The sequence below is a fragment of the Chrysemys picta genome, chromosome 3, assembly GCF_011386835.1.
Source record: "Chrysemys picta bellii isolate R12L10 chromosome 3, ASM1138683v2, whole genome shotgun sequence".
In the NCBI taxonomy this organism is placed as follows: Eukaryota; Metazoa; Chordata; order Testudines; family Emydidae; genus Chrysemys; species Chrysemys picta.
Genome location: NC_088793.1, coordinates 159,193,461 through 159,218,840, shown reverse-complemented (window position 1 = coordinate 159,218,840; position 25,380 = coordinate 159,193,461). Strand labels below are relative to the sequence as shown.

General features: G+C 42.3%; 1 protein-coding gene across 2 annotated transcripts in view; it reads right to left on the bottom strand.

Annotated features, from left to right (window-relative positions):
• Window positions 1-1,547: 1,547 nt before the first annotated feature.
• The window catches only part of LOC101941270 (calpain-8), a 44,341-nt gene continuing 20,508 nt past the window's right edge, over window positions 1,548-25,380 (bottom strand). The window contains exons 6-21 of one of the 2 annotated variants that reach the window (XM_008175203.4): window positions 24,525-24,608; window positions 23,659-23,744; window positions 22,158-22,232; window positions 20,657-20,817; window positions 19,384-19,541; window positions 17,392-17,403; window positions 14,953-15,164; window positions 13,298-13,334; window positions 12,542-12,607; window positions 11,560-11,617; window positions 10,559-10,623; window positions 8,881-8,949; window positions 5,423-5,501; window positions 4,572-4,688; window positions 2,661-2,719; window positions 1,548-1,793 (exon numbers count right to left, since the gene is read on the bottom strand). In XM_008175203.4, coding sequence (XP_008173425.2) covers window positions 1,770-1,793; window positions 2,661-2,719; window positions 4,572-4,688; window positions 5,423-5,501; window positions 8,881-8,949; window positions 10,559-10,623; window positions 11,560-11,617; window positions 12,542-12,607; window positions 13,298-13,334; window positions 14,953-15,164; window positions 17,392-17,403; window positions 19,384-19,541; window positions 20,657-20,817; window positions 22,158-22,232; window positions 23,659-23,744; window positions 24,525-24,608 — 1,362 coding nt within the window. In that variant the 3' untranslated portion in view covers window positions 1,548-1,769. The remainder of the gene's footprint in view (window positions 1,794-2,660; window positions 2,720-4,571; window positions 4,689-5,422; window positions 5,502-8,880; window positions 8,950-10,558; window positions 10,624-11,559; window positions 11,618-12,541; window positions 12,608-13,297; window positions 13,335-14,952; window positions 15,165-17,391; window positions 17,404-19,383; window positions 19,542-20,656; window positions 20,818-22,157; window positions 22,233-23,658; window positions 23,745-24,524; window positions 24,609-25,380) is intronic. The other variant, XM_042848573.2, reaches the window with a different exon arrangement.

The window sequence follows — 25,380 nt, the reverse complement described above, 5'->3', positions numbered from 1 at the left end:
GGCTGGACCTCCCAATAGTGAGTGGGCAGGAGCTCCCCTTTCATTCCCTCTGCACGAAGGTGGGAGCTTGTCGCATAGACACATATAGCCAGGTCATTACAGGCCCTGTAGTTACAGTGAGACCCCTTAATTGCCAAAGGGACTGCTGGGTAGCTACAGTGTATAACACACTGCAATTAATAGAGAGGAACTCTCTTGAGGCCAGAGATTTTACTGGACCTTAGGGAAGGTGCCCACCCTTCCCAGCTGACCCTTAGCACAGGTTTCACTGTACATCACAGTTTTCATCTGCAAGGATCCCACAGCATTTTATAATCCAAGGGTAAAATGTTCCATTCTTACATACCAAGCAGCTCACTAAATGCTAATTTTGCCCTTATTGTGTTCCCATGTCAAACAAATCCTGAATATCGCAGGCAGCAGAGATCCCCACTTCAGTGAGAGAGAAGAATTTTGCCCTGTGCCTACTGTATAAAGTTCATTCACATCACTAAAACACAGCCACCTCTGGGATGGAGCATGGCAGCTATTCTGTGCTAGCAATGCTATAGATCAGCTTTATTAGTGTGCTGACAATTAAGAAAGGGAATGGAAAATAACTTCTCCAAATGAAGCTGCAGAATATAGTCAGGCAGGCAGAATGTAGTTATTCAAACTAGAACTTGGCCAGGACGCTGGAGCTTTCAGAGGATCTTTAATTTAGTGACCAAGAGCCAAACTCACACAGTTCTAAGCAGGAGCAGCTCTACTGATTCTAAAGAAGCTGCATCCTCTGTTACTGCGCTGCATTTGCTTCTGTGTGGGTTGCAGGCCTCAGGTGCAAAAACTGGCACCTCCAGTGATTCCATGTTTGGAAACTTTACCTCCAGCTGAAGTTGCAAACCATCCTGCAGGCACTTTCAGGTTTCTAGTGTGACGAGCTAACAGGACTCCTTCGCAGGCTGCACACTCCCCTTTTTCACCTATTAAATGTAAATATTTGGTTTTGGACCTGCATGTGGCTCACTGACAAGGTTTGTTATCAACCAATGTGCCTACTGAAAGCACGAATCACATCTTTCCTTACCACCTGGCCCTCTCCTTCTCCTACTTGAAAACATACAACAGAGCCATAAAAAGGGCCTTCGGATTCCCTTCTCCTTCTCCTGCTCACTAAAACTCAAATGACAGCTGCTATCCTCCTTGTTTATTCTCAATCTGGAAGAACCTCAGGTCTTATGTTATAAGAACCTAAATGGAATAGACTAAACCAGGTCACTAAACGAAGTCTTAGAGATGGGCCCAAACCAAACTCCTAGATTCAAATGCAGGATGCTTCAGAATCTGATACAAATTTTGTAGCTGACCCTTTCTGTCCAGACCAGTTGTTTGGATCTGAACACTGCTGAATATTGGACTGGAGCTGGAATTTGAATCTAAGTTATGCCCTTTAGGCCTATCTGTGGTAATTGTAATTCATGACATTTCAGCATGACACAAAAATACTCCCCAGGCAGAAAAAAGAAACAGTTTTTTGTTTGTTTGTTTTTTAAAGTATCATTGCAGTGTTTGTTTTCCAAATGGTAGGGAATCATTTTATTTTCATTTTGGCTTAAAATAAGTTGCTGGTGATTGAAACAGGATTTTTTTCTCCCTGTAAGAGGGGAGCAGCAGATTGAGAATCACTCAGATACACAGGAAATAAATATCTTCCAAGTTTCCAGACATATGAAAATCACAACATGTTTGCAAGAGTCACGGGGATCTGTACTCAATTCAGATGCAACGGCTCAAACCATTGTGCAGCACAGCCACTGTGGGAGGAAGAGAAAAAAGTAGTTAGACTGTCTGGAAGGTCCATTAAATGTCTTTAGTGGAACTAAATATGGGCCCTGAAAGGAAATTATGAATCCAAACACCACCAGACTTTGGGGAAGATTGGATCGGCATCTAATCTCTTTTATGGGGTGAACCAAAACCCACAGATCCAATCGCTCTTGAACTTTGGGGAAGTTCAGAGCTGGGAGTTGGCTTCAAACTTTGCAAATGGGCCTCTCTCTCGGGACAAGAGAATGCTACAAAAAGAGATGTATGATCTTTTTAAAAAATCTTGGAGCCAGATTCCTCCCACATCTTAACAGGATATGATGAACTGCCACTGGAATCACAGTGGGGGACTCCCATTCATCCCTCCATTTGGATTTGCCCTGCAGAGGAAGGACTGGGCCTCATTACTTTTGCACAACTTTGATTTGAACAATGAAAACCCTCATAAAAAAAAAAAAGACATGAAATCTTAGTTCACCCTCTGCCTGTGCAAGAATTGTTCCCTGCTGTGCATTTTCTAGTGCTTTGCTCCACTTTGAAAGAAGAGAATGAAAATACCCATAAGGATATCATCTCCTAGACAAATGGAGGCATTTTGAATAAATTCTTTCACTGTATGTGTGATAAGTGTTCATTCTCTGGAAGAACAACTATTGGCTTAGGAAGGATTTTAGTAAGAGCTTTTTGTCTGAAAATCTCTCTTCCACTGTGGAATCTTCAGTAAGTCTCCTGTTTGAATCGCTATTACATTTGTTTATAAAGCTGATAATGGATTTCCTGAGGAAATATGTTTTAATTGTGACCAGTCATTGCAACAGTTTAACCATAGAGTAGTTTGATGTAACTAGCCTTACCTCAGCCAAAGAGAGCTGGATGACTCCATTCTTGTCTTTGTCTAGGAGCTGGAACATTTCTGAAGAACAAAAGAAGGGAAGAAATAAAATATAAGTAACACAGTGTCTGACAAAATATGGAGGCCTCCTACCATGGCCTATTCAAATGTGGATTCAGGGGCAAATTCTGAGTCACAATTGGGTGGGAGCATTACAAACCATTTCCCTCCCTTCCTCTTAAGTATCATTCATAAGCCACTGCATGGGATAGCATATCAGGCAGGACCCACTATGACACATTCTGTGTTCAGAACAGGACAGCCACAAACTGGCCATTTCACATGATATGTAGGGATGCACCCATGAATGTGAGATCTGACCCAGGCCTAGATAAGGTAAAGTATATCACTAGTGTGAGATGTTTAGTGTGGGGGCAGAGCACTGGAAACATAGTGCACGTGATTATAAGTCATAGGAGGATTAAGAAAAGTGTTTCACCATCTTGGAAGAATCCCCAATGGTCAGTCAAATGGAACAGTTAACATTAGACGGCATTCATTCAAAAGAGTAAATGAGTTCTCCACTTTTGTCAGCCCATCTCTATTAGCAATCCACAAAAGAATCAGACTGTCCTTGATCTATTATTATACTGGGTGTTTCTTCAGAATTTACAAACGGAGGTTAGATGGCTCCTTTTCCTCTCTCCCATAATCCTATAGTACAACAATCCTAAGTGGCTGATTAGATACAAAATCTGATTTTATAGCCACACAAACCCATGAAACTCCTTCACTGCCCCTAAACAAAAGCATATTCTAGATTTCCACCGTCTTCTCAATGTGAACATTGAGTTTATTTTTAATGAACCAAGCCTTGGTACAAGAGAATAATCTGTATCCTTGACCCTTTTACAGACAAAGAGCTTTGAACTGGTGCTGGGCAAACCTTAAAAGGGTTCAGAGGTTCATTTGAGATAAATGGCACCCAGAAATCATTTTAACAAGTTAGAGAAGTTGGTTTGGTTTCGGTTTGACTTTAAGGTGAAGGTTTGGGCCAGTTCTTATTTTTATTGGAACAGCTTTCACCTTCCCCATTTTGAAGCTCTGCCATTCTCAGAACTCATTGGAGTTGCTAAATACAGTGTGGACTAGAGAACTGAGGAAAGGGCAGGCCATGGTGGAAAGCCTCCAGCCTGGATACATTTGGTTAGCTGAGCTAGGGATTCCTAACTCCTATTCCCAGTTCCGCCTAGTGGCTTGCTGGTTGGCTTGAGGCAAGTCTCTTAACCTCTCTGTGCCTTCCTTTCTTCACTTCTGAAATAGGGCTAATGAGGGTGCTGTGAAGATTAAAGAGTTATGTCTTGCAAAGGTCAGAGGGACAGATTTTTAAAGATATAAAGTGCCTAAAGATGCAGATAGGTGCCTAGTGAGATTTTTCAAGACAGCCTAGGTACCTAACTCCCATTGAAAACCCCACTAGGCACCCATCTACATCTTTAGGGACCTAGTGCCTTTAAAAATGTGTCTGTAAGTGCTAATTTACGGCTAGATTGCACAAGCCTTACTCATGTGGTTGAGTATTTACTAACACAAATAGTCTCACTGAAGCCAGTGACCTACTTGCATAAGTAGGAAATTCTTCCAGGGTGAGTAAGTGCTCCACAATCTAGTCCATGACTATTGTCTAGAAGAAAGATGATTAAGGTTTGGATCTGGATTGAATTCCTCCAGCTTTTGTCTGGGGCCTTCTCTATTGGTTTGCAAAGCAGATCCAGTTTTGCTGGCTCCCTTACACTTCTACACAGTGCTCTGCACTCAGCACTCCAATTTAAACAAAAACACCAAGCACTGAACAAACCTCCCCTCCCCTCCCCTCCCCCCACCCCCCAATGCTCAGCAGTTCTGCTCAGCGGCTGCGAAAGAAGGAACTTACTGAAGAGGGTCTCTAGGCGGATCATGCAGGCCACAAAGCCGTCAAAGTCAATGGTCATCTTGCTGCAGGCATAGCGGTGAGCAATGATGTTTTGCACCTTATTGTTGAGAGTGAAACCTGAAAGCACAGAAATCACTCAAGCAGCAGTTACATACACTCTTTAACGCAGGTTGCACATGGAATTTTGCAGCTGCAGAAAGACGTGGCTGAAGGATTATGGGCTATTCCCCCTAGAAGAGTTGTTGGTCTCCATTATCTCTACTGTGTATTCTCCTTTCTATAGCCCATTATGCTATGGTGGAGACAGGCGTAATTCTCCTTCCCAAAGCCTTGACAAATTGCATATGTTCCACTTGTTCTGCAGAGTTCCTTAGCCCTATATTCCCGCGATAAGCACCTAATTAATAAGACTTACTGCACTCCTGGGGCCCCAGCCAAACAGCAGCAATTGCAGCAGAGTCCATTACCTACATAACACGCAGGCGTTGAGTTTTCGGGCTTGATTTAGGCTCATGTTAATGAGACGTCTGCTGGCCTAATCCAGAGCGCAGGGACCCAACCACAGAAAGTCCACCAAGAAAGAGTTTGCAGAGATACAAATCATCCACAGAAAAACTGCTCCTGCAGGGGGTCCAGAACTGGCCAGCACCACCCCAGAAGTGGACAGTATGGCCAGGGGATATATATATATATATGGAGATCAGGAGGAGAGAGGCGAGTCAATGATGTCACCATGATTATGAGGCTAGGAGGCAGGAGGGATAGTGGACTAGTCAGAATACCTTAATATTTTCATTTTTTTAAAATACGGAATACCACATTAGGGCATCCTTTCTACACAGGATATTTACCTGCTTCCTTGAGGGCATTTCGCATCTCATGAGCATCTATGGTACCAGAATAGTCAGTATCCACTTTCTTATAGATCTCCTGCAGCAGAAGAAAGAGACAGTTAGCCTGTTAGGAGCCCTATCTGACTGGCTGGGAGATGCATTGCTACTGCCAGCCAATGCATCTTTTCTCTGAAAGCGTTAATGACTGAAGGAAAAATTTCAATTAGCTAATGGCAAACTGTGCCCTGGGAAACCATTCCCAGTGGTCTGGCAGCTTGCCTGTCGACATGTTGTGCTGTGGCAAATAGGCCCTTGAGGAATATCCCTCTCATTTAGCAAACACTGTAATATGCAACTTCCATTTGGGTTAGCACTTCAAAAGAAACAACAGGCCGTTCTCACAGCCAATTGATCCGCTAGCCGGCTCTCGCTGAGTAATTAGAAACTATTCTGGCCTGCAGCTCAGAGGGGAAACTGGGCTCGGGGCATGTTTTCATTTACACAGGTCATCTAATCATTGCATGCCGGTGATCAGCATGTATCCAACCTGTGAGGATCTGAGCACTTCCTCCTTGGCTTCAGTGGGAAAGGAGGGAGCTGTGCCCTTCACAGGAGCAGGCCTGTAATGGGACCATCCCAAAAGCTAATCTTCAAGGGGTATTGTCAAGTAGATTAGGTTCAAACTTTGGCCTTCTTTAAATGAACTCTACAGAAAATCCTCTGGATATTAAATTCTCTATAAGAAAAAAAAATGCACTTTCATGGAGACTGTGACACTGCACCCCATATTCGTCATAGTAATATTATTATGATATAATTATGATGCATTTTGTACAAGATAAGTCATGTGAGGTGTGATTGGAAAAGTTATGATTTGCTGAATAATATTATCCTGTATGTATGCATGTATCATTTTTGGATCTGAAGTTATGAATACAGTAACTCCTCACTTAAAGTCAGCTCGGTTAACAAAGTTTCGTTGTTATGTTGCTGATCAATTACAGAACATGCTTGTTTAAAGATGCGCAATGCTCCCTTATAATGTCGTTTGGCAGCAGCCTGCTTTGTCCACTGCTTGCAGAAAGAGCAACCCATTGGAGCTAGCTGGTGGGGGCTTGGAACCAGGGTGGACTGGCAGCCCCCCCCCCCCCCCCCATCAGCTCCCCGCTCCCCTAAGTTCCCTGTGCAGCAACTGCCTAGCAGGCTATCAATTGCCGGGCAGTTCAGCTGTCCCTCCACCCACTGCCATGTGCTGCTCCTGCCCTCTGCCTTGGAGCTGCTCCCAGAGACTCCTGCTTGCTGTGCGGGGGGGGGGGGGGGAGAGAGAAAGAGGGGTGCTAATGTCAGGGTGTCCCCCTCCCCCGCTCTTGCCTCCCCCAGCTCTACCTCATCTCCACAAAGCAGGGGGGACACATGACAGGGCTCAGGAGGGAGGGAGCTTGCTGGCAGCAGCTGCTGTTTCAACTTGCTGATCTACTTTAAAAGGCAGTGTACTTAGAGTGGGTCAGCATACTTAAAGGGGCAATGCACGTCTCTCTCTCTCACACACAGGGTGTGTGTCTCTGTCTCTCTCTTCCATGCTGTCTCCCCTCCCTCCATTCATGCTGCCTTGTAGAGTGTTAGGCTACATTAACAACAATGTGTTAACTCTTGAGGGCTCAACCAAGTGTTAGCTCATCACTTAGCAGTAAGGCATTCCCTGGGAAATATCCCATCCTCTGTCTTCACCACCTCAACCAAGCTTCACAATCATCATTGCTATGTACAATGTCTGGAGAAAATTTTTTCTCTGGAACCTAACCTAATTCTTATGGGGAAATTGGATTTGCTTAACATCGTTTCGCTTAAAATAGCATTTTTCAGGAACATAACTACAACGTTAAGCGAGGAGTTACTGTATTGACTATGTATCTGTATTTCAAATGTAGTTACACCAGGGTGTATAGGCAAGATACTTTCAGTCTAGATAGTGGGTGGGAAAGGGCCTATTCAGGTAATGGGCCATTAGGAAAAAACAATAAGCCTTAGGAAAAGCTTATCCATTACGGGGTGAGCCTCCCTGAGAACGCTCCAGACAGCCTGTAAGTAATGGTTGCTATAACTCAGCAAGGTATGCAAGGGCCTGTGACCAGGCCATGTGACTCTGGACTCCAGCTTGGAATGTCTGTGTTTTTCCACAAATTGGTCTGGGAACCAAGCTTTGAAACAAAGAATTCTTATATGCTAAAGCTATATAAGGCAGGGAGTGACATCATCATTGTTCTTCACTCCCCACACAAGAGGACTCCTGGAAACACCTGGGGAACAAAGACTGAACTGGGGGAAGTGCTGGATCCAGGCTAAAGGGATTTCTAGCCTGTGTATGGAAACCTGAGAAACCCAAGCTGCAAAGCAAATGCATCTTGTACCTTGAGAATCTGCCAGACTGCTGGTATCATCAGTCAGGGTGAGAAACTGCTAATTCATAGTCAATCTAACTAGTGTGCTAAACTTAGTTTGCTTTTTTTGTTTATTTGCTAGGTAATCTGCTTTGATCTGTTTGCTATCACTTAGCTACTTAAAATCCATCTTTTGTAGTTAATACATTTATTTTATGTTTTAATCTAAACCAGTGAGTTTGGCGTGAAGTGCGTGGGAATCTTTGCTCAGAGGGGCTGTTGCATTGAGGGGGAGGCAAACAGGAAAATACATTCGTACTGGTTGGGGTTTGGGACCAGGGCAGGACGGTACAGCTCTGGTCTCCTAGGCTGGGAAGCTGGTGGAGATTTTGGCTGTAGCCTCTCTATTGTTGGTTCATGCAGTGGCTGGTCAGAGAGCCTGCCTGTAACTGCAGCTGGGTGTGTTCATACCTGTGAGTATGCTGGTGGAAGTGTAAGACCGGGAACATGTCTGCAGCTTGTCACAGCAGCACAGTGTGAGAGGGAGCCCAGGCTGGTGGGTCAGAGGGCTCAGTGGTACCCTAGTTCCAGGGGGAACCCTTCACAGAGACATTTACCAAAAAACCCAAATAATACCTATTTTGGTCAGCCCTGCAAAAATAGAAGTGCCTTGTATTCTGTTGCAGCAGTTAACTAACAAACTCTATTCCAAAGCAGGTATTAGTGACCTTGGTGCACAAGTAATTATGTTACACAGCAAAACAACAGAGCCATGTTCATTTCAGCTGTATTAAAATATAAGAGGTGGGGATGAATCCATGTTTGCCTAGCAGGTAGGAATGAAATCACCAAGCAAAGCGAGTTGTTCAAGCTTCTGAGAAAGTGTTATAAAATATAGAGTGGTGGGCTGAGTTGGAAGAGGAATTGACTCTCTCTTTAAATCAGAAATGCATCTGAACTAGAGCCCTGATCAAAACTCCAAACATAAGGGGAAATTGGGACCTGTTTCTGACCTTGGTGGCTTGGACCCATCTCTGTTTAAATCTGTATTTCACAGAGCTAGCTGTGGGCAGGGAAACAATGAAATAAGTTAGTTACCAAATATTTTTGAATCTTCAGCCAAAGTATCTTGAATTCTACAAGTCCCAAGGTGCCAGTCCCGTCGGTCTGGGTATGTTAAGGTCTGGTTCAAATTCAGACTGGATCAGTTTCTACTCATATCAAAGAGGAAGAGTAACCAGCACTGATACAAATAAATGACCCATTGCAATGTAGTGTACTATTCATAGTAGTTTTCATTTGTAATCCGCCCATTGGAGAGACACTTGCAGTTTTAAGGTTGCTTAGCTAAGGGTGTGCCAAGAATTCCTGGGCTATCTGCAGTACTGTATTGGATTGTTAAAAGGTACTACACCTATTAGATTACACTCCCATTTCATACACAGAGGAGTAACCCAATACTTAAAGCTCATTTTTAATAGACAAAGTGATTGACCTTACATTGGACACTCAGAGGCTGCCCTGATCTATGCTGATTACACCTGTGCTGAGCCAAGGTCATGACGGGTTCAGCTAACATGAACACCCAGTATGATGCTGTGGCCAAAAGAGCTTATAAGATTGTGGGTTGCATAAACCGGGGACTTTCCAGTTGGAGTAAAGAGGTTATTTTACCTCTGTATTTGGCACTGGTATGACCCCTGCTGGAATATTTTGTCCAGTTCTGGCCCCCATAATTCAAGAAGGATGTTGGTAAATTGGAGAGGATTCAGAGAAGAGCCATGAGAACGATTAAAGGATTAGAAAACCTGTTTTCTAGCAATAGACTCAAGTTGCTCAATCTGTTTATCTTAACAAAGTGAAGGTTAAAGGGTAACTTGATTACAGTCTACTTGGCTCTTCAATCTAGCAGAGAAAGGTATAACACAATCCAATGGCTGGAAGCTGAAGCCAGACAAATTCAGACTGGAAATAAGGCATACATTTGTAACAGTGACAGTAATTAACCATTGGAACAATTTACCAAGTGTTGTGGTGGATTCTCCATCACTGACCATTTTTAAATCAATTTTTTAAATCTTGCAGCTCCCATTGGCCGGGAATGGCGAACCGCGGCCACTGGGAGCTGCGGGTGGCCGTGCCTGCAAACGGGTCAATGTAAACAAACCGTCTCGCGGCCTGCCAGCAGATTACCCTGACGGGCCGCGTGGGGGCCGCAGGTTGCCCACCACTGTCCTAACCCTAGTCCTCTGGCCATGTGAGGTTCATCTCTCACAGGAGGCATGCAATGGGACATGGGTATACAAAGCCTTTCCCCATCACATAGTTCCTCTGATCTTTCTCTGCACCTATATGGCTACACTGTGTAAAGGGAGAAGATGATATGGCCCTGCAGAAGGAAGTTCCCATTGTGTATAACAACCATCGCACAGCTACCAAGCACACTGGGTGTGTCTACCCTGAGCTCCCATTGCTGCACTAGGTATATTCAGGCAGAATGCCCTTGCTGTGCTGCAGAGCAGACCAGCTATGTCTAAAGAAAACATTAACAGATGAGAGCCGCAAAGCAGGGGTGGTGAAGGTCTGGCCACGTAAGGGTTAACGTCTGTGCCACACTGTGCTGACAGAGCTACTTTTCTGAGTTTTATGCCTACAGCAAGTGAAGACAGATGCACTGGGAAAATGGGAAGTGTAAATCTAGCCTTATCTAGTCAAAATTCTTCGCCAGGGAGATCTAGGAACTTCAGAGAACAGTGAAGTGACATTTAAAGGATACATCTAAGAGACTGATCATCTCTCTGCAGGTGTTTATGTTGAATCCATCACTTTTAATGTCTGCCCCTGAACAAAAAACAGTCAAATACTTTAGACAAATATTTTCTGCAGCCCACAGAAATACAGTCCACCCACAGTCAGCATCTGCTATTCGGGCAAATACACTTTCATTGCTACTAACATTTCTCCCAACTTATTTAAAAAACAAAGTGAATATTTAGTACAGGCAAAAGGGTTTGGATTAAAAATACCGGAGAGGAAAGGCCCGTTTATCCACAGAACATATACAGCATGAGCAGTTGCAGTACATGCTTTTCCCAAACTGCCCTGCCAAGGATCTACGCTGCATCCATTTAAAGAAAGAGAGAGCTTCTGTGTTTGCACTGAACAAGATTGATCCTTTTGTAATCAATGTAGATTACACAGAATACACTATAGTGAACTGGGTAGGGTGTATGTGCAGATGCCCTCTCCTGGTAGAATTGGAGTTGCACATTCTGTCATAAATCCTGTACTGCTAATAGAGATTCTCCTTAGCTCGTGTGGTAGAGGATTGTGCTTTTGGAGCAGGAGGAGCTGAGTTACATCTTTGTTGTCAATACAGGGTTCCAGGAGGCCATGCTGTGCCACACAGCAACACCTCTGGAGTCCTCCTGAGGGATGGATTTCAGACAAGTACCTGTACAGTTTGTTAGGCTGGATCCAAATGTAGAAACACACAGTGAGTGAGACCCAGTCACTTCTCCCAGGGTGAGCCCTGACCTCTCTATTCAAACGCCACATTCCAGTCCCATTATTCTGAAGTGACAGTTATCTTACAGAAACATTCATTACCCCGAACTGATCCCAGCAGTTTTCCTTTCACATTATTACTTGTTCACGTGCTATCAGAAATGGCCATGGCACAGAAATTCATTGTGAACCAAAGAGAGATCCTGTATGTCTTACTTGCAGCATCTGCCTACCAGCCCTGCTCAGTGTGAAACTTCTAATGTCACTTACTCTTTGTTAACACCCTATTCAGAACAGTTTGAAGTTCATTTGCAGTCATTTCACAGTCCTGGAAACAGAAAACAAACATATTTCAGGTGATAACATGATAAACGTTTAGAACAAACCAACTGTGCATTCATTCACTGCAATACCCCTACAGACAACTCCACTTCTAATCCTTATCTTAAGGCATGGGACTCTAATGCTTGATCTACACTACAGACCTTACAGCAACACAGCTGTACCGCTGCAGCTGCGCCACTATAAGATATCTCAGGTACCACAGTGTGAGAACCCACTAAATGCGACGTGTCTACTAGCAACCACGGTCTCGGTTCCTCAACTAAAGAGATTCAGAAATGCATCCAGACTTATGGAAACTGAAAGGGAAGCAGCTGAAATTCACCCATCACAACTCAAACAAGCTTCTGTGGCTAAAAATGATGCTTTCGCACTTCAAATTGGCCCCAGGTATTTGCTCCTTAAGAGCAAATCCAATGTGACAGCTACAAGCTAGTTTGTGCAGCAGAATCCTGCAGATGCTAAGGTCTTCTATGCAGTAATTAGGAGAGAGTGCAATACTACCCTCCAGCTAACAGATTCCTGAGTCGAGCAACTTCTAACCAACAACAAGGAATATAGTGCTAATAGCCATTAGTACAACACTCCAAATTATGCACCAGCACCAAGTCACTGACTCCCCAGATAATTTATATCACCACATAGTAACATCACTCACTTCCACCATTCTTAAAGGGATGCTACACCTTGAGAGAATCACATTCTGCACCAATAAGAGGAATAACGTAGTACAGCTGTTCTGTTGTAAGGTACATTAAATTGGACCAAAATGGTAGCTGTGAGTTAATAAAAGGGGAAATCCATTCTATTCTTCAGAAGACTAGATAAACAAGAGAATTGGTACTCAAAATAGTTTTCTAACTCTGTACTAAGATTTCACTGTCTTTTTCTCCCTCTTTAAACCACTCACCTCTCCAGAAAGCTTCTGAAACAGGCTCTTGAACTCCTTATCTATGCCCTTGTCATCAACATGAGGCTAAAGAGAAGAGATAACCAATAATGTGGTTTATTATACTAGACACAGGTGCCAGGAAATGGGTGGGTGTGTTTGAAATTGCCAAACAAAATAATTTCCTAAATAAATGGTTTAATTCCATTTGGAAGACGAGCAGGGTTCCAGAGCTCGGGTTCAAGCCCAAGCCTGAATGTCTACACAGCAATTTTATAGCCCCACAGCCTGACCTAAGTCAGCTGACTTGAGCCAGCTGCAGATGTTTAACTGCTGTGTAGTAAGACTCTGATTGGAAAGGACTCTTGTGTTATCAAATTAGGATCACAAAATAGATGTGGAGAAAATTGTGTTGAGACTGTCTATAGCACTTATACAGTTCCTTGGAGGTCTGCTTTTGAGATGTATTTTGAGATTATTCTTCTTTATGGAAAGGATCACACTATACCATGGTATTATATTGTCCTTGCGTACATGTATTCTGAACTGATACACTACGGCTCAGTTACAGAATTGCATGGGCAAACTTTTGCACCAAAAATGCACATGGAACCTGTAAGCCAGATTGATAGGAAAAGGAGGTTTTCAATTACAGGGCTTCTTTACACGAGTATGGTTAAATACTCTGATCTCAGCTCAAGCCAACAGCAACAAAATCCCAAATCAAATGTCTGCTTGCCCAAGAAGCTGTTCATTTAGGCCTAACTATGCATTTACCTCGTATGGTTTTGCAGCCACTACATCACCAATTTCCCTGAGGAAAAAAAATAAAGAAATGACCAGTCTAGCATTGGCCTATAAAATACTTTACAAAGCAATGGATTCTTGTATAGCACTGTGGTCTCTAACATGATAACTTGAGCTTTTCTGTCTGCAATAATCCTACCTCAGCACACATAACACCACTACATTTTTAAATCCAGCACTGCTTCCATGTACACCAGATGACCTGTTCTCTTGACGTGTATTCAGTCTCTCCAGCCTTTTCCTTCTACTGGCCACTTTGTATGATATTTACGCTTGAAGACCATCTCCTCCCCCATAATTCTGATCCTTTCTCTGAAAACATCTGCTCAATGTGCAATGGCAGTCAAAAAAGCTAACAGAATATTAGGAACCATTAAGAAAGGGATAGATAATAAAACAGAGAATATCATAATGCCACTATCTAAATCCATGGTACACCCACACCTTGAATACTGTGTGTAGTTCTTATCATCCCATCTCAAAAAAGATATATTGGAATTGGAAAAGGTGGAGAAGGGCAACAAAAATAATTAAGGGTATGGAACAGCTTCTGTATAAAGAGAGATTAAAAAGACTGGGACTTTTCAGCTTGGAAAAGAGACAATTTATCGGGGATATGATAGAGGTCTATAAAATTGTTATTTACTTTCTCCACACCACTCATGAAGTGTTATTTACTCCTTCACATAACACAAAAACCAGGGTTACCCAATGAAATTAATAGGCAGCAGGTTTAAAACAAACAAAAGGAAGTACTTCTTCACACAACACACAGTCAACTTTTGGAACTCCTTGCCACTGGATGTTGTGAAGGCCAAGACTATAACAGGGCTCAAAAAAGAATAAGTTCATGGCGTATAGGTCCATCAATGGCTATTAGCCAAGATGGTCAGGGATGCAACTCCATGCTCTGAGTGAACCTTAACCCTGATTGCCAGAAGCTGGGAGTGGATGACAGGGGCTGGATCACTCAATAATTGCCTACTCTGTTCATTCCCTCTGGGGCACCTGGCATTGGCCACTGTCGGAAGACAGGATACTGCAGTAGATGGACCTTTGATCTGACACAATATAGCTGTTCTTATGTTTCCCAGGACAGTTTTTGACAAAGAACTTTTACTCTGTAGACCGCAGGTGGTGTTCAGGTACTACAGTAATGGGTGCACTAGAACATAGTTGACGACCCATTGCTCTATAAATGTGGGTTGGAGCACCCACAGAAAAAAAATAGTGGGTGCTCAGCGCCCACTGGTGGGCCCTGCCAATCAGCTCCTTCCCCTCCCCCCCCAACACCTCCTACCCACTGCGGATCAGCTGTTCAACGGCAGGCAGGAGGCGCTGGGGGAGGGGTGGAACAGGGTGGGAAGAAGCGGGGTGGGGTGGGACCTTGGGGGAGGGGGTGGAGTGGGGGTCAGGCCTGGGGCAGAGTGGGGGTCGAGCATCCCCAGAGAAATGAGAAAGTCAGTGCCTGTGTGTGGATGTATTGACTTTGTGACACAAGTAGCCCTTGAGTTGGGGGCCTTCATGGTTCAACTCTCAAGACTTCCATGTAGTGTGGAACATTCCACCTTGTTCCTTGCATGCCTCATCTTGAGCAGAGAGAGAATTATGAAGAAGATACATACTGAGCTTTAGCTGGTTTCTCAGAGAAAACTCGAAGGCAGAACTCTCCATCTTTGAAAGGCTCGAATGTGGATGGCACAATGAGGTACTCTCCTTGGGGCAGTTTGAGACGTCCGGAGACTTCGCGCAGGTTAACGTAGGTGTCAGACCGGGCTACTGGTCGGTGGGTTGTGAAGAAATCTCGGCTCAGATGGATATCTGTCTGATTTTGCAGCTGGCAACAATAATATTCTATTAAAAATCAACTGGATAAAGTCACCAGAAAGCCTAATTTCCCTGGTTCTATTTCATTGTTTAAAAGCCATCCTCAGAACTTTATGCTAGCTGGAAGCAATATAACCTCTGAGTGTGGGTGAGGGAGACAAGCACAAACGTTCTGCCATATCAATATAATAAACAAACCCAGCACAACAGGCTGAACAACAGAAAAGGGACGGTGCTTAACTCTAGCAGGATCAAACTTTTTATATGCCTCTATAAGGTCTGTGAGACAATAGCAAATAGTACCATGTTAATGTGGACTCAGAGCTGGACAAATTATTTATTGTGAATAAGTTGTTCCATTAATTTAGCACTTTTTCTTTTCATGAATTGTTCGTGAAACTACTTTGATTTTTACAAATTTATTCAGCCTATGGGGTGTTTGCGAACTGTTCACTTTGACTATTCATGGCATGTGATTGGTCACCTAAGTCACATAGGGCTGGAGACAAAACCTCATGAGAGTGTTCATGTATAGCAACAAGGGACACAAATATGAACAAACCAAATGGCCATTCAGAATTCACACAGATGTTTGTTAGCATTGCAGCTCTAGCAGCCATGTAGTGTGGCTAACTCTCCGATTTCTTCAGTCACCCTGTTTCACCAGCCTCACAGCCCTATCGTCTATTCCTTGCTTCTGACAGTATCCATAATCCAAAACTGTGAATGGATGCATGTTGTCCTTCAGCAACACTACAAACAGAATGTTTTTTTTATTGGCTATGTTATGTGAGCTTTGAGCTGCTGCAATGGAAACTTCAAGCACCTTCTACCTCTAACGGTAGGCATAAGGATAACATGGCTTGAGGTTTTCAAAGCCAGTGAGGGGATTTAGCCACACAACTCCCATTAATTTCAATGGGAAATGTGTGGCTAATCCCCTAGTTGTTTTGAAAATCCCACTCAACATTTCCATGACTGATAATCTGGTTACATTTTACATAGTTTATTAAGCAAATTAGCTACTCATACCTGAACATCAGAATTAAAATAAGATCCCAGTGCTAAATACACCTTTAGAAATCCCATTCAACTTACCTTTACTTCACAAACTTTTCCTTCAAAATGTGTGACTCATCAAGGCAATGATACAAGAAAGGTGGAGAATGTTTGACAGGGGGTGTGCAGAATGCTTTACTGATAGTGTTTCTGGCTTGATTATAAAGCCAGGTCACAGAGTAAATGTGCTGAACTCATTTGGAAAGGTGATCAGTTGTAACTTCTTATATAAAAAATACTATATTTAACAATAATAACCCTTAACACTACAGTATCTTTGTTGAAAACTGTAGAATAATGTGGTGCCTTTTCTCTTTTTTAAAGTAAGGACTGGATTTTGATATAATCAACAATTCAAACAACTAGATCATTTCTCCCTACCCAGTCTGAAGCTAAGCTACACTGCAATGAAAAATTAAGAAATCAGATTCAGCATTTTTTCAATGTACATGTTCCATTTCCCTTTGTGTCTGAAGCTGTAAACAGAGAGCAGATAATTGGTACATAGCTGAACTTTATGTTATTGGGCAAGAACAAAGGGGATGAAAAACACAGCAAAATTGGCAGCACAGAATGATACAGTCTAGTACCGAATATGACTCTGTCTAGCTCCAAACACCCCTTTGTGGTCCTAATTTTAGAAATGGAAAGTCTCTCTATCTTAACATTGACACTTGATAGAGGACTGGGGAGGTAGAGTTGGATAAATTGATGACATTGTGCCCTTGCCCAGCAAAGAGAGAGAGAGCCACAGAGTTTGATATTTCTTTAAATAATGTAAGCTGGGTTTTCCTCTAAGCAGGAAAGGAAAATCCAGTATGGACCCTGTTCTGCCATAATCTTTACTAGACACATAGATCCAATTCTGATCTTAGTTATCCTAAGATCGGTAGAGGTCAATGGAGTCACTCCATATTTAGACTAGTGTAAATGAGATCAAAATCTGACTGGGAGGAAACCTCATCCTACAATTCCTTGAAAATGGCTATTCAGAAGGTGCAGTGTTTGTCTTCAAATATCAATTTAGTGATTAAAAAAAACACCCCAGTCACAGGTCTCCTGAAGGTTTGTGGTCAGTTTAGAAGGCACCATGCTTTAAGCAGCAGTTGTATTAAATTCTCAACCCTAACAGGTGATGGTCATCTGGAGGATGGAAGTCTCCAATAGAATGTACATACCTCTTTAGGGACCTGCAAAAGAGATAAGTTAATGAAAGGCGGCTGCTTAGTATCTTCTGTAGTCAGTTGGGTGAAATGTTAACTAATGCCACATTTTATAGACTCAGATAGTTTGTCTTTCATTCTTATTTACAACCATTTAATGCAATTCTAGTCCATGCACAAAGTTCCTACTTGTGCTAGAACTGTTCCAAAGGAAAATTAGCCAAATCCTGAAATTCTTACTCAGAGTCAATGAGAGCTTAGCTCAAAATTGTTTTGAAAATGTATGAGAACAGGCATAAAATCCATTTGTCCGCCATTACCATGATACTGATGAAAAACGTAATCATACTTTAATCACAAGTCAAAACAGATATTTGCCAGAAGGCAAATAGAGTTTTGCAAAGCAGTTTTAATCTGTGTAATTTAGCCCTTGATGAGTTAATAAAATAGGTACAAAGCACTGCTGTAATTTGCACTTATGAATATAGGACATGATTTTCAAAAGCACCCAAGTGATTTGAGAGCACAGATTTCAATGGGACCTGTGCTCCCAAGTCACTTAAGTGCTTTGGAAAAATTCACACATAGCCTCTTATAGAATGTCTTTTATGTATAGTTTAGATAGGAGTGCACTGGTTGGAGACTCATACCATATAAAAGTAAGCCTGTGCACTCAGTTGTAGGAGTTATTACTACTGTAATTGTCTTTCAGTTAGCTTCAGTGACATGACTTATATAAGATTTTACCAGGCAGGTAAGCTTCAGTATGCACATTCTCTTTTCTTGTTATACACATATCTGCTCAGTGTTTTCCTGACTAGAGTAGGTCTTCCTTGGCCATGGTCTCAGCTGGAATAATATCCATCCACAGGCGAAAGAGCCAGTGGCAGCTTGTATCATGGATGAGTGTCAAGGTTAGAGGATTTAGCAGCCCTTCCTTTCAAGATATAGAGTTCATTTGTTAAGAGTTACTAAATCTACCCTAACAAGTCAAAGATTATGAAGTGGGCAGGTGAGTGAGATATCTCCCAAGACAGGAATACACTAAGGCAGAAAGATTGTGTTTTGGTCTGTCTGTGCTGATAGATAAGTATAGACAGCCATTCTTTAATTTGCAAATTCTAGAATGCAAATGGATTGGGTTGCCTGGCCTCAAACAGACGGCATGGCAAACACTGAGAGCTAGCTGTGTGCACAGATACTTTGGCACCAGGGAAAACCCTTGCTAGTTTTGTACCATTGCCACATTTTCAGCCCTGAAGAAAAACTATCCCACACATGCAGGAGATAAGGGAAGCAAAACGCACAAGCTACATTAGCAAAAGTTAGTCATTCCCATTAATGACCTTTGCCCATGGGAGTCTACGCTACACTTCATGACATCATATTTGCAGAAAAGCAATGAATGATGGTATCAGTTGGAATTTCAGATTTTTTGTTTTGTTTCCATGGCATCACAGAAGTTAGAGATGGAAAAGTCCTAGTCCCATCTCCTGCCTCTACAGGATTGTTCCCTACAGTATATTATCCAACTGTTTACACAGACAGTGGTGATGCAAGTGTTATATAAAACCAGAAACCGACAGAACAATACTATGGGTAGTGAAGCTAACACAATTTGCATATTCAAAGAAAAATAATTCAAGCGAACAGCATGAACTAGTGATGGGCCTAAAACGGAACCATTTATTTGGAATCTCCTTCCATTATGAACCAGCACTGTTTAGGCTTTGCAAGAGAAAAGACCTGAATGAGATTTTTGCTAAATTAGCCACCTCCACTTTTGCAACGCTCTCTGTTAGAAATGGAATGGTACAAACCGTGAACCATTTTTCTGAACACTCCCATGCTATGGGGGTCAGATCGAATGAGAGAAGGATTTGAACCATTTCACAAAACCAAAACCTGAATGAGGTGATGCTGAAAAGTCAAAAGGCTCCCTGAGCATTACCCATCTCTTGAGGAGAGCACAGCATTGAGTAACCCCTTAAAAGGAACTTACTTTACCTGATAGAGAGAATAGCCAATACTAAGTAGAGCTTCCCCCATCTTCTTTTCTCTCCTGCGATTCTTCTGCATCAGGCCCACCAGCACAGTGCTTCCTTCATCATCATCATCTGGCTCATCCAGCTTGATTTTAAACTGAGGATTGGTCCAGTACGTCACTAAAAAAATCCCAAAGGAAAATGAAAGGAAAGAGTGTTTGCTTTCACTGCAGCTGAGGTCATTCTCATGAGAGGTACAGAAATAGCACTTTGGAGAGACCTTCTTTGGGGTTCAGTCAAACCTTTCCACCATATTATATGGTTCCATGTTTTCCCAGCTGTGCTGTATATTTATTTATGCAATAACAAATTACAAAGACATCTCCTGGGGAGTAATGACCAGCTGGGAGGAGCCGATGCCGTTAACACCAACCAGTCATTTAGGCCCAGAAAATGTCCTCTGCTGACACTGTTGTTGTTATAGGGCCAAATCCCAGAGGGCTTCTCTTCAGGTTTGACCTGAAAATGCATAACAAATTACAATACTCTTTGTCTCTGCAGTGTTGAATTGTGACTGTATTGTGGTTTCCACAATCCACTGGAGATTAGTCCAGTCAGAAACATGAGTAGTACAGGCAGGGAAGGTGCATAAAGAAAAGAGACTGTGTAGTGACTTAACTGCTCAAGTGAGGAAAGAAACCCTGATGATAAAATGAGTCTGAATCAGGTTTTGATTTAGACCACATAGGTTTGGGTTAATATCAACATGTGTAGAAAACAGGTAAAAAAAAAAAAAAAACCTAGAGAAGGAACTTCAGATCCAAACCCTTCTGGCTCTTAACTAATTTCTAAGCTTCTGGTTCCAAATTAGAGAGAAAAGGAGACGTGACCTATTTTCTGTATCAGACACTGATGCAGCCCAAGATGGCAGAAATCTCATGAAAATGACTGATCTCACAAGATTCCCAACCAGTCCTGATAATGGAAATCTCTTAATACCAGCTGATCTCATGAGATTTCTGCCATTTTTGGCTGAAATCTCATGAGAGCACTTGCAAGATTTCAACTTCATTAAGCCCAAACAGACAGCCCTGATTCAGCCTTGAGCCTCGACCCTGGACTAAACCAATCCAGATCTTTGCTTCACCTCTTTGATCCAACTATAAAAACAGCAGAACAACACCCCATGAAACAACCCACATTGATGCTGCAACAGTGATACAACATGGAACCTGTGTTGGAAGAAATTGTATCTATTTCTTCACCACGCATACAAGTTTCACCTGGGTCTTTACCTGGATAGTTCTGGCAGCCACCAGCGGTAGAACCCCGTCTCCACTGACCACTGAATAAGGTCAGACCCCATTTATGGACCTTGTCACTCGTCAGGGTATCAGGAGTCAAGTTGCAGATCTCAAGCCGTGTAAACTGTCTTTGAAAATCTGAGAATGCCATCCTGACATCAAAGAACGCAAAGAGTCCACGGTGAATTCATGAACTTGGAACACGGCCAGACCCACTGTGAATTGACCCCTTTTCTAATGAGGCAGCAAATGGCAGAACCACAGGAGAATTACCTGGAATTCAGTCTAATTGAACTTTGAAACTAAAGTTGGCTTCTAGGAACCCCAACCACCCCTTTAAGGCAACAGTTCTCAATGACTAATATTCATTAAGGGCTCAATTGTGCCACCATCTTAGTACCCAAATAATTTCCCTGAAATCAGCTATGTGCAGCTATGTGGGGAATGAGATACTACTCAGTGTAAGGGTAACACAATAGGGCCCTGTGAAAAAGCCATACATCCAAATAGTCCCAGAGATTTTTTTAAAAATTGGCTATACTTCCATTTTTGCTGTTTCTTCCACCCTCTGATAGCTCAGCCTGGGTAACATTCACCTCATTCTTACATTAGAAGATAATCAGGTCATGTTGCCAGCTGCCCGAGAGAGCAGGACACACTGTCAACAGATGTTCAAGCACTCTCTTGGGGCCTGATACTATTCCTTGCACTCAGAGACTGATTCTGATTTCACTTCCACTGGCATAAATCAGGTGTAACTCCATCAATGTCAGTGGAATTAACACTGAATAAATCCACACCAAAGAAAATCTGAATCAGATCCTGGCCACACAGCTTTGTCCCTGATTATCCACTGCCTTGAACCTTGTGTAGCTATTTACATTTGTGCAAAGAGGACAACTGCCATTCTAATCGGGGGTAGAGTTCTACAAAGATCAATTCAATATTAACCCATGTAACCAAATACTGGGCTGGATTTTCCACTCACTCCCAGTAAATAGATGCTACCTGAGCTATAAAGCTGAACTTCCTCACTACTATTTAGGCAAAATCCAAGCCTCAAAATATTGAGCAGCTGAGCTACATCCTTGCCACCTCATCATGCTATAGAAACCCTAATATACAGGTAATACACCTCTACCCCGATATAACGCTGTCCACGGGAGCCAAAAATTTTTACTGCGTTATAGGTGAAACCGCGTTATATCGAACTTGCTTTGATCCGCCGGAGTGTGCAGCCCCGCCCCCCACCGGAGCGCTGCTTTACCATGTTATATCCTAATTCATGTTATATCGGGTCGCGTTATTTCGGGGTAGAGGTGTATTTGAATGGGAAGGGAGATAACCAACAGGCTAATAACTCTCACACATCATGGATGTGTTAGTAACCCTTTGGATAGTGGTATTTTCTCAACCACCATCCAAAGCAATGCTTACCAGGACATCTCGAAGTACAGTTTCCAAAGGATTAATCCCACTAAATGATTCTTACCAAAACTCTCCATCATCTGCTTGCTTATCCAGAGCCTGTTTTTGTTTGGGATCAATATAATTCCATTCTGGAGCACTGCAGGCAAAACACAAAAGGCAATAAGTATAGTAGTTACATTTTACCTTATAACAACTTCAGGGAGTTGGAATCTTTCTATAGTTACAGCTGATAAAAGTACATATTTCCTTCAATGACTGGATCCTTTACTCATCCCAAGGCTGTGCAAAATGCAAATTGACCCAATATACAATTGGAAATTATTTAGACAAGCTGGTCAAAGAATCAGGCTTTACATTTAACTGTATTTGCAGCAAATGAACCTTAAATTTAATCATAACTACAAGATGCAAGAATGCACAGATATGACTAGGACTAACTGGATGAAATTAAGAAAAGACTATCAGGAAATGTTTCTCAGTGTGAGATCTATTCTAATGTCTAATAGTCTCCCAAGCAGAGTGGTGAAACCTCCATTATTTGGGACATTTTAAAACAAGACTGGAGAAAGAGAGACTAGAAAATATACTGCAGGGAACAATCCTGCACTGCTCACAGGGAAGGACTAGGTATCCAATGCTTCTATTCCATCTCTATCATACTATTATACAGTGGGCCAGATTCTGATCTGATCCCCCAAAAAACTGGAGTAATTCCATTGATTTCAGTGGAGATGATCCACATTAAAACAGGTATAACTGCAATCAGAATATGGCCCTGTAAGTTTATATGAAGCATACTACTTTTAGGGTGAGCAAACCAGATCCAATGAAAACAAGATTCACCCAAAAGCTTTGCTCAAGTTGCACGCAAACTCAATGCTATAATTTCAACCTGCCGGGATAAGAAGCAGATATATCAAAATACTGTGTGAGAAATTATTTTCATGGTATTTCCAACCTGACCAAACCCAAGAAAATCTTAGAAACGTTGTGACCATAGTTCTCATGAGATTCCAAACCCAGCTTCCAGCCCAGAGTGGTTCAGATGGGTATTCAAATGTTTGGGTCCTTAGCTGAACCCAATCAGAGCCTTTCGAGCTTCTCCAGCAGCAGTCAAACATTGCCCTTTCTTAGGCCTTGTAGTCCCATCAATGTCGGAGTTGCACAGCAGTTTGGCTGTATTAGGTTTTCTAGCCATGGAAATTGACTGAATACTACACTGGTATCTCATCAGCATCAGTAGGATACAGGCATGAGGAGAGTCACCTTGCGGAATGACATGGGTCTGACTTCCTTGGCCCTGTTCACAGCAAGAACTACAGACTACTCTCCACAAATAGAGAGCCCTGCCTGGGGCAAGGAGGTAAATCCCATGATGAGAACAGATCAATAGCCAACACTGCTAATTTATTAATAATGCTTTATTTCTGACTAGTATCAATTGATTTAACACCTTTTCCAAATGTGCTGTGTGGCTTATTAACGGCAGATATTACCAATTTAATTTTAAAAGATTTTGGAACACAGTTATGAGAGGGATGCCACAGTATATAACAACCTACTTATCACTCCAGGCTCCGGTCCACTCCACTTCACCCCAGGGATTTCTAATCCTGACTAGCTTCTCTGGGCGCCCACGGTAGTTTACCTGTAGGATCCACAACAAGCAGAGTCTGAGCATTTTGTTAATTTACTCGTTATCCTGTAGTATTTGCTTTTACATCTAGAGAAAAACACAATTTGCACTCTAGTGGGATGGTCAGAGATAAAAAAACCACTAAATGTCTCCCAGCCCCACCATCATTTTATTCTCCCCTTCGCCACCAACCCAATGCTACAAAAATAGCATTACTTACAGGCCTAATGGTGAGTCATGCAATAGATGGGTAACATGCAAGGATGAGCATCAACTACAACACAGCACAAGAGCTGCATTCTCCACAGCATGTGGCATTTCAGAAGATAGTGCAGCAGCATAAATGGTACAAAGTTATTTAGCAGAATCATCTCTATAATCACAATAGCTTGTGATATGTAGGGAAAGCTTGTGAAATGTAAGGTTCAAGTGAGTTTATAATATAGTCTGTTAGTACAATATAGGTTGCAGGCTATCTTAATTCGCTGAGGAAAACTGGTTGGAATAAAGTCTCTGAGAGGTTATCACCAAGGGGAGAGATATCAAGCTAAAGAACTTTTACAGTCAATCTCTGTCTCTGTGGCTATGAAGATATTAGCAACATTTTCATATGGGTCACACATGGAGAGTCATCAGCAAGTTGTCAAAGGCAGTGTAGTATCGCAAACCCAAAATTATGTTGTGTGTTACACTGGTAAATCATTCTGTGTGATGGTAAGTTTCATCAACACTGTATAGGGCAGGTTTACCCATAGGAAACCTAATAGGTTTAGCCATTATGTATGAGCTTACCTCTTCTGCTCCTGTGAGAGAGTAAGCATGTCCCTTTACCAATTTCTTACTTGTGATAGCCTCAGTTTCAGCTGCACTGGTGATCTAGGACAATAAAAATGCTGTTATATATTGCACACACACACAGTTTTAAAGACCAAATTAATACAGTTGCAGATATCTAAATGGATCATAAAGTATAAAAAATTCAACAATACAAACTGTGTTAAACAGAAATGGATCCAAACCCTGGAGCTCAACTTTGTATCTCCAGAACACCCCAGTTCCAAACACATCTGTGACTTGGGGTGTGTGTGGGGGGGGCTAAAATCTGAATCCAAATCCAAACTTTCCCAACTTCAAATATTCAGGTCCAGTCCATTATAGAGAGAAGTTTCAGTTACTAACTTTTATGTGAACTCAGATCAGAGCTCAGATCTGTTGATTTGGTTGGAATCCAATAAGTCAATAATAAACTCAGCCTCTGGTGAATATAAAGGGCTCAGTATGCCAAGATTCAGATATACAACACTGACCTTTTTTACTGTGCAACTTACCAAAAAAAAAAAAAAAGTTGAGGGACAAGAGGAAGAAACGAATTTGAAAGATGTGGGCTTCTTTTAACCTATCTAATGTTTTCTATAACTGCTGAGACTGCCTATTACAGATGTCAGTGATTTATAGGATTGAGAAATGGAGCCAACTCCAGGTTGTGTGTGGGGAAAAGGGCGAGTGTGGGTCTCAAACGACTGACCTAGAGTACCTCATAATAAAGCATACTTGAAAGGCACCACAGAGTGAATGTAAGACATTCTCAAAGAGTTTGTGTCTGTCTCCTTCTCCCCATTTGGGTGTCTGGGGCTGTAGGCAGGCAGCG